The following is a 13,309-nucleotide window of genomic DNA, read 5'->3' as shown; positions in this document are numbered from 1 at the left end:
GGAGGAAAACCTGCTAGCTATACTTCTTACAAGGATGAATAAACAGTACTCAGAAATCTTCACATAAACATGTGCACACAACACTTTCATAAATGGACACATGAATTGAACAAATACTTTGCAGAAGAAGTATAAGAGATTATGATTATGTGAAAATTGTAACCATTTTATTAGACAAATGTCACTTTTGTAGTTTGCCAGTTAACTTTAATAATAATCTCTGATAAGCTCAAAATTCATAATTTATTCACTTCAAAGACAACAGTGTATATTTTTAACAGAGTAATATTTGAAGACTGAAAACCTATTTGCTAGATTTATTGAAAAACATATGGTGATTTTACATTATTATTGTTTACTATAATTACAGACTTTTTTGCAATGTTGAATGGATTATATCATCTGTGTGAGGAAAACTGGGCTTCAGAGAAGTGAAATAATAACAATGCTAAATCTATGTGACAGTGATTTCACAGGTCTTAAGATAGCTAGCATTAAAGCATCTTAAGTATATTTCATAAACCAATATTTTGAATCAAACACAAAATGATTCCATTTATTTTTTCATCGATACACAGTCTTTTTTTTTTCCAGTGCCATTGTCTCTTTTATTATGAATTGAATCATCATGCTATTATTTTGAACCAGAAATTAATTGGGTCATATTCCCCTTGGGGCATCTCCTTTGTGCTCCATCTTCTTTCTTGTTAGTCAATTTTTCAGTTCCTTCCTAGATTTCATTAACTATAAAATCTAAGAAGTCCAGAAATCAGAAATACGCACACATTTTTAATGAACAGTGGGTTAGTGGCATTCCACATATTTTAATAAGTCATATTCTAAATGTTATTTTTTATTTCCCTTTTATTTCTTTTAGGTTCAGAAGGGTTATACAGTTTGTTTTTACATATGTAACTGGAATGATTCCAGAAGTTCTGTTTTTAAATTTTTATTTTTCCTTAACAAAATTTAGTTTATGTTGTTTGCTATATAATCAGTCACGAGTATGGCATTATGTAAAAATGTGAATGTGTAACCGATGTGATTCTGCAATCTGTATTTGGGGTAAAAATGGGAGTTCATAACTCACTTGAAACTATTGTTCGAAGTATGATATGTCAAGAGCTTTGTAATGTTGTGAACAACCAATAAAAAAAAAAAAAAACTAAAAAAAAAAAAAAAAAAAAAAAAAAAAAAAGAATCTCTTTGCAGCTAATGTATGACAGTTTTCCATGATTATTTCAGATACTGTTGAATCAGAAGAGAGTCGTTTCTTATTTGGTGTTAAAGTTTAATATAAATGCCTATAAAAAGGTTTATATTGTGTAGTTTGTCATCTGTCTTGAATATGTTCTTGACTAAAAATATTTTTGGAGACATAATTAGGTTTGCCTAATGTTGGAGTCTTCTCTATGTTTCTTTCTTCTCATTTTGTATATAAAAACATTCAGTTTTTCAATGCCAGTTTCTACATTATCCCTTAAAAGATACAACTCACTTCTAAATCACCAGTGTGAATTAAATTTAATCATTGCAAAGTGCTTTCTTTTTGTTTAATAAGAGACTCTTCTTACATGCTATAACTCTGATATGAAAATCACAACCAGTATTTTATTTTTGCAGATAGTGTCATCCAGTCCTCTACTTAAACTTTCTATATACATTGTAGTATATTTGACCTTCTATACACTCAGTCAACACAAGCCAGATATCTGAAACATTACCCTAGATTGATCTTGATTCATCAATTCATTTGTCTTACCTTCTCTAAAGACTTATTAGGTTAGGATTTTTCTCCCCTATGTCCTTCCATAAGGTTCTTTTTCTCTAATAATCATTAGGGCTTTTTTTTTCTTTTTCTTTTTTTTTTGTGTGTGTAACAAAGATTTCAATAATATTTAGAAATGGGCATTTCAACATTTAATAATAAACATGTGGAAGTGTTCTTCATGCATGTTTTTTAAAAAAATATCTAGTAAGATAATTTTGACTTGTCAATCTCTACTAAATGTGGGGCTTGATGTAAATGCTCAATGATAAAACCAATAGTGAGTGTCATAAACAATTGCCTGGCCAGTCTAGCTTGCCTCCACCTACCAGGTGGTAGAAAGTCATAGTTTGCATCTAGAATTGTACTTCTGGTTACTTATTTAATGAAAAAAATCATTATTTGTTTTGCATTTCAAAAATTGTCAAATAGAGTTATTCATATAATTACCCCAAAATGGAGAGAGCAGTTCAGTGAATATTAATGTTTGAATATAATAGTTTACTCTAAGGTCATGAATATTAAAGACACAACTTAAATATTAATTTAATACTTGTTATATTTTCAAAATCATGCTGATGTTTTGAATATAGAACTTTATGTAATCTTTAAAATTGCATGAAGCAGGTGCTAGTAAATTATTGTTATCTGCACTCATGGACACAATCAGAAAAGTTCAGAAATTGTGACAATGATAGTATATGAAATTCCTGGAAAAAAACAGAATTATGGTTCCCCAAAATAAACATTTTCTGTAATATCATAATTTTTATTTGAAAAAATATAAGTATAAAATCCTGGGAATTTAATAAATTAGATTATAACATGATATGCTCTAAAAAGATGATTATAAATATACATAAACAGTTTCATGATATTGTTCAAAGTCTATCTTCTAAATATTATTGTTTCAAATGATAGCAAGGACCCATAGAGAAGTGCTCAATTCTTGAGCTAAGGTAGGTGAGGAAAATACAAGACACCAGAGGGCATTAAGTGGAAAACTAAAATAATTTTTAAAAGAGAGGGACATGTGAAAAAGCAAAGTACACAGGACACAATTTGGTGGTTCTACTAGCAAAGCTAGAATAATTTGAGAAAAAAAATAAAAATTATTGGATAATAACCCCAAATAAAATCATTATTAGGCCAGGTGCAATGGCTCACGCCTGTAAACCCAGCAGCTGGGGAGGCTGAGAAAGGAGGATCATGAGTTCAAAGCTAACTTCAGAAAAAATGAGGGGCTAAACAACTCAGTGAGACCCTGTCTCTAAATAAAATACAAAAGGGGATGCAGTTTAGTGATTGAGTGCCCCTGAGTTCAATTCCTGGTACCTGCCCAACATTAAAAAAATCATTATCAGTGTTTATATTGTTATATACAAATAACTGAATAAACAAGTTTATAGGAAAGAAATATCACCATTATTTACAGAATTATTTCAGTTAAGGTGTGTTAACAAAATAAGAAAATAGGAACAATCTACCAAAATGCCATAGTAACTGCTATGGGTAACAGACGGACAAAAGGAAAAAGTTGTAATAGAATATTTGTAGAGTTTAAATTCCTCCTAATTTTTGTTTCATTACAAGGAAAAAAAATCATACCTTAATAATGAAGTGTGGCAGACACTACATTGGCTAAGTAGTCAAGATTAATGTCACAAATAATATCACTTATCAACACCATATACCCTGTCAAAAGATGAAAAACCCATATGCATAATTTATTACAAAATTTGAATGATCACAATCAATTATGAGAAAATATCAGGTAAAATACAGATGAGAAATATTCTATAAAATACTTTACCAGTGCTTCTAAATATATCTCACAGTTCTGCAAGGAAAAGGAGAAAAAATACATCCCAACCATAGTACATGTGACTTAGGAGAGATAACATTAATTGTAATACAGTACTATGGGTTAGATACTGAAAGAGAAAAAAAAAACACTTTAGTGGAAAAACTGGTGAGATTAAATGGTCTGTAGTTATATAATTGTATGATGGCAAATTTCTTAATGCTAATTATTTTACTCTTATGTTATTATGTAGAATATTAATGTAATTGTAGATAGTAAAGCATATATACAAACTTTTTAAAGTCTAAAACATTTAAATAAAAAGTTAGAAATAATTAAATTATAACATTCAAGTTGGACAAGGTAGCTATGGATTAAACTGAGCCAACAATCATACTATGTTCATTTATACTCTAAAATGGACATTGGTATCCATATACCAGTTTTAGTTTAGTGACCACTTATTTGTTCATCAAGTATCAGATTAGTTAATAATGTAGACAAATTTTGAAAATTGAGACAAGCAATTAAGTCTAAGGAAAAAATAGGTGCAATCTCATTGTTATCTTTATAGTTCACACTAAACTAAGTGGTTCTCCTCTAACACCTCTTAAACCAATGTCTATTGAATGGGTACATAAGACAATGAAATGAAATTTGAGATTTCAGGTGTACTGCACAACACTTTCAAAGTTTTGTTTTCTTAAGATGTAGGTTTTAGGAGAATATATATTGCATCCTTTCTTTTGTCCTACTATATGATTGTGTTGACTATTAGGAAGCAATGTTATATATAACACCTTCTATTTATTTTAATATATCTAATGTTACAGGGAAGATTGGAGAATATTTTCTCTACAAATGGAAGTCTACATGGAGAATTTGCATATTCCACTATGTAGTACTGAATTCTTTTAAAAATAAAGAAGATAATATTATTATCACACTAGAAGAACTCAATTATACAAGTCTAATGAGATGCTTCTAAATTAATGTTTATAGTCCATGCTCTGGGCCATTTTGAAAATTTCACTTTTAGTGGCCAGCATCAGAATTAAGAAACAAACTCTTTATAGGTATGTTGTCCAAGAAGCTGCTTTAAAACAAGCAAACGAAAATTGTAAAATAATGTGATTCAGCTTTTAAGAGTATTGACCTATCATCTGAGCATCAAACTGAGACCACAAGTTTTACATTTTCTTCAGGTTTCTCACTTGTTTTCTGAGATTGAATTCTATTCTCAGCCAAGGCTTTTGTGTATCTACCATTGCATGCCATCTATTACAAATCGCTGAATGCCTGTGTTAAATCTGTACACTATTTGTTAGCATGGATACTATCCTAATTTCAGCATACATTAACAACAGTAAGTCAGTGAACAGAAAAACTGGATTCTTGTAGTAAGGGTATCTGGGAAGACCAAGTAGAGACAGAGTTTATTTGAGATTCTGTAGGACAGTGAGTCTCATAAATTATAATAAGGAGGTAATGTTTTTGGAAGTATTTCATGTACATTTTTACTGATAAGATCAAGGTAAATATTTTCAAAACTTGATACATTTTTCAGTATGTCCAAAGCTATATAAATGAAATAAATGTAAGTGAGGAACTTTCATCTATTAATGTTTGGATTTCAGATTTTCCCAGACATCTTAGGTTTGACCTCAGGGTACATTAAAATACAAACCACAAGAGAGCAAAAACGTTAATTGATGAAATTCCTTATCAGGTAAATTTAAGAGTTTGAGAACGTGGTAATTCTGTTAGAAGTCTAACACACTAGATTGCAAAAGAAAATTCTTTGTTGTGGGACTTTTTTAGAAATACACCAGGAAAAAATAAACAAAAAACCTAGTCCTGATCATGAATGAGGTTTGAACTGAAAATAAGTCTTAATTTTTAAGAAGGACATGAAAATAATTATCTTGGTTAATTTGTCTTTCCTTCTAATCTGTCAATGAAAGGTAACACATAGAATATCCATTACAATCATCAATAATATTTTATCAATATTATAATATTGGTAAGGGTTCATGATAGAGGAAATATAGTTCTTTTCTAAAAAATAACAGAAGCAGCAGCACCAGTAATAGGAGATACAAGTCCCTGTATTTACAGTTCATGGAACTCAGTATTTTGGATGATGGAAAGATAACAGATGTAAAAATAGGTGGAAGATAGCTAAAAGAGAAGGGTTCTTCCTTGGGTGACTGAATCCTAGGTAAGTCTAAGTCCTCTCCTTTCCATAACTCTGAGTGTGTATGTATATGTATTATGTGCAGCTTTCTCATCCTGAGAATTCTCTTTATGTTTTATATATTGAAACCGATGTGATTTTAAACCAATGTGATTCTGCAACTTGTATTTGGGGTAAAAATGGGAGTTCATAACCCACTTGAATCAAATGTATGAAAGATGATATGTCATGAGCTTTGTCATGTTTTGAACAACCAATAAAAAAATAAAAATAAATTTGCTAGCCAACAGTAGCCAAAAATAAAAAATCATCCAGTAGGTCTTAAGAAAAGTGGTTTTAGTGACTGGCAAAACAATATTTCTACATTGAACAAGGACTTGTTGAACGAATATATAGGACCACTTGTGAACATGGTGCACACTGAATGATTAAGTAGGCTTAACACAGAAATTATCCTTATATTCTAGGATCTGGTTTGTAAAAAGGGTCATAAAATCTCTCCCTTCAAAGTAAGTTAGGTTCCTTTTATCAATGTTATTTCCTGCCTGCATTTCCTTGCAGAAACAGGTAGTTTTTTGAGGAATATGAAATGTCCTGTCCCTTTAGGCCAGACAGTGCTGCAGGCAAATTGATTTTTTGCATAGAAAATATTTGGTGGTTAGCATCGTGGGCGCATTTATAGAATTATTCTCTTAACCTCACATTCACACCATTCTTATCTTTATGAATGATGGGTATGCATAACATATGAATTTGTGGGGTTTGTAAAAGGTTAACACATGAAAGTCATGGCATATTATAAAATTAAAGTTGTACAATGGAATAATATTTACATATTAATGTTATATAATTATATATTATATATTTATATCACATAGTTTATATCATATATTTATATATTTATATATTTTATATAATTTATTTAACAGTAATTATACAATGGTAAAATTATTATGTGAGTATATAAGTACATATACAAATAAGTAGTATGTCACAAAAATGATTTTAAGAATTGCAGTAATTTAAAAGAATAATAATGGTTTTGAATTGCTTTAATTGTTTTTTAAATTAGATTGTATATTCTTTTTTTCAGTAATGAACTTGTTAAATCCTATGATTGAATGACTATTTTAGATTTAATATATTTCTAATCAAAAAGTTATAATTCCATCCTTAATAATGTCAATCATAAGATAACTAAGTATTTGTCTAGAAATATATTATACTCTTCTCTACTCAAAAATTTCCTGATTTGTTGCCTATATAATGTAAATATTATGCATTGTAAGTTTGCACATTATGCATTAATTTTAAAACTAATATTATTTTTTTAAAAAAATTAGAGCATCACAAAATAGCACAAAATAATCATGTTCTCTACTTTATCCCCTGGGGGATTTCTAAAGCAAAATGTGTGCTTACTTAATCCTTGCATTTTGTTGTTGGAAACATGCCAGGTGATTTTCATTGGAAAGTGATTCCTGAGGATGACTAAATGTTGCACTATGCTCCATGCCCTTTATATGGGGAACCCTAGAATAATGAGATTGAGAGGCAAGGTGTCCACTGCTCTGTTTACCTTAATGGTACATCTGTGGTGTTAATTTCTAGGGTGATTTATCTTATCTCAGAATAATAAAAATAATGAAAGCACAAAAATGTAAAAAGAACTTAAAAGAAAAACAAATAGGTGTTTACCAAAATTTTCAGCTCATATGGTTTATAAATTTTGCTTCTGTGAAAAATTGGAGGTTAACAAATTCCTAGACCTATATTATTGGAGAAAGTATTTTTCATTCACTTTGGCTCACAGTAAGTATTCTGTTTAAAATCTTACGGTGTTAAATTATGTTAAATAAAATGGGGACATTTTCTAAAGAATGTTCACACACAACCCATTGAAATTTCTTGTCCTAAGAAATTTCATGATTTATGGAAGCAGAGGTATAGAGTTGATGGAATCAGAGTCTACAAATAATGGACATATTTTGAAATTACAATTTTGGAAGAAATTTAATTTTCAATTGTCAAGTTAGGCAAGTTAGGAACACATCATATCCTCTGAAAATTATTACTTGTGTGTATTCTCTAATTCTAATGTCCCTTTTTAATGTCCCCTAGAAGTGAAATGTATTTGTAATTACTGTTAAATGATATGGGGATATTGAGAACAGCAAGTGGTACTTTAAAACAGGGTTATATTATTGTTTATGACATAACCTTGCTCTGGTTTGTTCAAACTAATTGCAAAAGGGAATGTGGTAGTAGTATGAATACACTTTCTAGAATTGCAGTGTTTTGGTAGAATCACAGAGTCAGCATTTAGTTGCTTTGACTTCAGGTGAATTATACATTTTCTGTGCCTTTTTCTCATCAATATGTAGATAGTAATAGTACATATGGTAACACATTTCAGAAGAACTAAATGTATTAATAAAAAGAGCATTCCTAAAAATAGTGGGGTGATTCTACAACAGTAGCATGCTACCTTTAATCATTATATCATATCCAATTGTAAATTGATGTCTCTATCTATATTTGCCAATCAAATTTTTCTAGTCCTAAGTTATAAATTTTTATCAATTCCTAGAAACACTAAATTAATAATAAAAAATATTGGGTCATTCCTATAGACAAAACCATTTTGAAACCTTTTCTGCTAAGTCTCGACTTTGGTTTTTCCACAGTGCAGAGGTAGACACTATGAGCAGATGGAATAACACAAATGTGCCTGACTTCATCCTCATGGGACTGACAGATTCTGGAGAGATCCGTGTAGTCCTCTTCATGCTATTTCTCCTGATATACCTGATTACTGTGCTGGGGAATGTAGGCATGATATTGCTCATTTGCCTGGATCACCAGCTTCACACTCCCATGTATTTTTTCCTCACTCAGTTGTCATTCCTTGACCTCAGTTACTCCACTGTCATCACCCCTAAAACCTTAGAGAATTTACTGACCTCCACCAGGAATATCTCATTCATGGGCTGCTTTGCTCAGATGTACTTCTTTATCTTCTTGGGTGCTACTGAATGTTTCCTTCTCTCCTCAATGGCCTATGATCGCTATGTAGCTATCTGCCGTCCTCTACACTACCCAGTCATTATGTCCACAAGGCTCTGCTGTGCCCTGCTTTTTGGGTCCTATTTGATTGGCTTTATGGATTCCTCTGTCACTTTGTTTTTCATGAGCAGATTGCATTTCTGTGACTCCAATGTAATCCATCACTTTTTCTGTGATACACCTCCAGTTTTATCCCTGTCCTGCACGGATATATATGATACTCAAATGATAATATTTATTTTTGCCAGTTGCACACTAATGGTGCCCCTTATTACAATATCTGTGTCCTATGTATTCATTCTCTATACTATTCTGAAAATTAATTCCACTTCAGGGAGGCAGAAAGCCTTCTCTACCTGTGCCTCCCATCTCCTGGGAGTCACCATCTTTTATGGTACTATGATTTTTACTTATTTAAAACCAAATAAGTCCTATTCCTTGGGAAAGGATCAAGTGGCTTCTGTTTTATATACTATTGTGATTCCCATGCTGAACCCACTAATCTATAGTCTTAGAAACAAAGAAGTGAAAAACGCTCTCATTAGAGTCATTCAGAAGCGAGAGGGCTCCAGGCAATGAAAGTGATGCTAAGGATTTTAATTCATCTTTTTCTTTTGAGTATTTACTTGATCTTTCTCTAAAAACAATTTAATCTACTTTTTATGATTTCTCAGGAACTGCTCTTTACTTAACCAAACAAGAATTTTGACATTCCTAGGAATATGTTTTGAGAAATCCATATCACAATTGAAAATCATTAAATATGTATTAAATCTATGATCTCAATATATGTATTTTTAACGGCAACTAATATGCAAAATAAGAAAATATAGTTTCATTCTAAAAACTATATCAGAAAATATTCCTTGAACACTCCAATTTCAGATAATTTTATTATTAAAAAAATTACTTCTGGTTAATTTAACTGAAAAACACTCAAATAGCTAAAAGGAAAAACTATTACTATTCCTAATTTTGAATTTAGAATAAAGTAACATAATAAAGTAGAAATTAAATAATGGGAAAAATATATGCTAATGTTGAAGACAATTTAGTAGTAGTAAAAGATGGTAAGAGAAAGAGAAACATTGTAGCAATTATTGACATATTTGTGACTTCCTTCTAGAATAGTAACTTAATTTATGTCTATATATTGCATATATAATGAACATTTTTGTCATTTCCTATGTACTTCTTTACAGCTGTACTCTCTTGAATGCTTAATACTCAAAAGTATTTTTGTCTTTGAAAGCTTTTGGATAAATGGGTACAGGATCAAATTTAGTCATCTACTGCTGTATTTAAAAATCTGTGAGTAATTAAATCTCCTGTGTGTGTACCTTCTGAACATTTAAGAAAGTTCTTCTCTGTAACATATACAGTAGGCTACTTCATTTATTTTCTCCAGGTTCCTTTAATAATGTTATTTAAAAATAAATTTTTAAAGTAAATTTGATTAATTTTCTACATTTTAATAAAGAAAACTTATAATGCAAATAATTGACAATGAATGTATACTTTGTGGTATTCCATAAATTTTAGTCAGTTAGAAAACTAAAATCTCCTTTACTTAAAAATTTTTATTGCATATTCTGAAATTGTAATGTTAATTTTCTTTCTGTTCTTTAAATGTTGTTTTAGAAGGTATAGTTCCCCATCAAAAGGTTGAGACCAGGAGATTCCCAAGTTCCAACTCAACCTCAGAAACTTAGCAAAATCCTGTCTCAAAATAAAAAAAAAAAAACAAGAATAAAAAGGGCTAGAATGTAACTCAATGGCAAAGTACCCTGGATTCATTCTCCAGTACAAGAAAAAGTATAATTCCCTTTTCTATTTATGTAATTATTTTTTAAAATTCTATAATTACTACTGAGATTATTTATGCCAAAGATTGATTATATAAGTTGTTTTTTTAAAATTTTACAGTGCTTTTGGTACAATTATCTTTGATAACTTTTCCCAAGTGCTTTTTGTGTGTTTAAAGTGAAATCTATTTTGAGTTAATTAATTAAACAATCTTCCCCTAATTCAAAGCTGTCAAAAATGTATTGAAATCAATTAGACTTTATTATGTTTCTCTATATTTTTAATCTATTTCAAATTTTTCCTTATCCTACATCAATGATATAAAAATTATTATGATTTAGGTTTTCTTTGACATTTGTGATGTGCATAATTTGTTTGTAGGTATTTCTGGCTGGTTTTGTTTTCTATTAGAAGTAAGAATATAATAAACATTTATTGTTTAAAAATGCTGTTTGGTTTCCTTTCTTACCCTCTATATTCCTCATTTCAATCCATTTCTTTATGGGTTCTTTTCACCTTTGTAGTTATTTTTATGAGATCTTGTTTCACATTGCTTCCATTTGCATTTATTTCTATGATTTAGAAATCTTTCGCTACATTTTGTGCTGGTACAGATGGTCAACAGAATCTCCACATTAGAAGACAACAGTAAGTTGAGGAAATTCTTGAAGTTTAATTAAATTAAGGCTGCATTTTTCTCTTTATACTATGGATTAAAACGGATTTATATGATTTTTTAAAAATTTTCAATATAATCTATATGTAATATGAAAGATTCAGCTGTTTGCATTTACTCTATAAATTCATTAATATAGCATTACAGATACAAGAACAATTTATCAGATGATGGGAGCATGCTGGGGCCTCAAAATGTATTAGGACACAGGCTTTCTAGTTTAATAAAGGAATTCAGAAACAGAGTGGATCATCAGAGAGAAAAAGATCCTTGAGCCAGAAGGGGTGGCGCATGCATGTAATCTCAGGGGTTTAAGAGCCAGATGCAGGAAGGTCATGAGTTCAAAGACATTCTCAACAATTTAGTAAAGCCCTAAGTAATTTAGTAAGACCTTGTCTCTAAATATAAAACGTGCTAAGGATGTGACTCAGTAGTTAGGAGGCCCTGGGTTCAATCCCTGGAACCACACTAAAAAAATCATTGGGTTAAACTGCAGTTTGTCTGTGTATTAATCTTATACATCTTGTATTGACTTGTTCAATAGGAATAGTTTGTGATGGCTAGTTTTTTTTCTTTCACAAGGTAATTGGGACTGTTACTTTCTCCCATTTTATTGCTCTATTACCCGCCAATTCTTCTTCTGTTCTACATGGTTAAAGAGAGTTCATCCAATGCTATCCACATTTCAGTCAGAGAGAAAGATGAGATTTTTACCTGAAAAACTACTGCAAAATTTATTTTTCATATGAATGGTTTTCATTAACTAATCTGTAATGGTGAGATTTTTACACTGAAAAAGTTATTGCAAATTGATCTCTTGAATGGTTTTTACGAAACAATTTAATTGCTCATATATGTGTGTGTGTGTGTGTGTGTGTGTGTGTGTGCTTAATGATAAAACCAATGGTGAGAGACATAAACAATTGCCTGGCCAGTCTAGCTTGCCTCCACCTACCAGGTACTAGAAAGTCATAGTTTGGATCTAGAATTGTACTTCTGGTTACTTCTTTAAAGAAAAAAATCATTATTTATTTTGCATTTCATAAAAATTGTCAAGTAGAGTTATTCATATAATTACCCCAAAATGGAGAGAACAGTTCAGTGAATATTAATGTTTGAATATAATAGATTACTCTAAAGTCACGAATGTTAAAGACACAAGTCAAATATTAATTTAATACCTGTTATATTTTCAAAATCATGCTGATGTTTTGAATATAGAATTTTATATAATCTTTTTTTTAAAGAAAGAGTGAGAGAGGAGAGAGAGAGAGATAATTTTTAATATTTATTTTTTATTTCTCGGTGGACACAACATCTTTGTTGGTATGTGATGCTGAGGATCTAACCCAGGCCACACGCATGCCAGGCGAGTGCGCTACCACATGAGCCACATCCCCAGCCCCTAGAATTTTATATAATCTTTACAATTGCATGAGACAGGTGCTAGTATATTATTGTTATTTGCAGTCATAGACACAATCAGAAAAGTTCAGAAATTGTGAAAATGATAGTATATGAAATTCCTGGAAAAAAATCAGAATTATGGTTCCCCAAAATAAACATTTTCTGTAATATCATAATTTTCACTTGAAAAAATATAAGTATAAAACCTTAGGAATTCAATAAATTAGATTATAACATGATACACTCTAAAAAGATTATTATAGATAGACATAAAACAATACCATGATGTTTCTCAAAGTCTATCTCCTAAATATTATTGTTCCAAATGATAGCAAGGACTCATAGAGATGTGCTCAAATCTTGAGCTAAGGTGGGTGAGGAAAACACAAGATACCCGAGGGAATTAAGAAAAATAAAATAATTTTTAAAAGAGAGGGACATGTGAAAAAGCAAAGTACACAGGACACAATTTGATAGTTCTATTAGCAAAGCTACAATAATTTGAGAAAAAAATAAAAATTATTGGATAATAACCCCAAATAAAATCATTATTAGGCCAGGTGCAATGGCTCAGGCCTGTAAACC

The 13,309-nt window shown here is 30.5% G+C and overlaps 1 protein-coding gene across 1 annotated transcript; it reads left to right on the top strand.

Moving 5' to 3' along the window:
- Positions 1–8,472: 8,472 nt before the first annotated feature.
- Positions 8,473–9,414, top strand: LOC101975200 (olfactory receptor 8H1). The gene has a single exon (XM_005342384.2). The coding sequence runs from the start codon at positions 8,473–8,475 to the stop codon at positions 9,412–9,414; it is 942 nt and encodes a 313-aa protein (XP_005342441.2).
- The last annotated feature ends 3,895 nt before the right edge of the window (positions 9,415–13,309 follow it).

The sequence above is a fragment of the Ictidomys tridecemlineatus genome, chromosome 4 (genome assembly GCF_052094955.1).
Source record: "Ictidomys tridecemlineatus isolate mIctTri1 chromosome 4, mIctTri1.hap1, whole genome shotgun sequence".
NCBI lineage: Eukaryota > Metazoa > Chordata > Mammalia > Rodentia > Sciuridae > Ictidomys > Ictidomys tridecemlineatus.
This window is presented reverse-complemented; position numbering and strand designations above follow the sequence as displayed.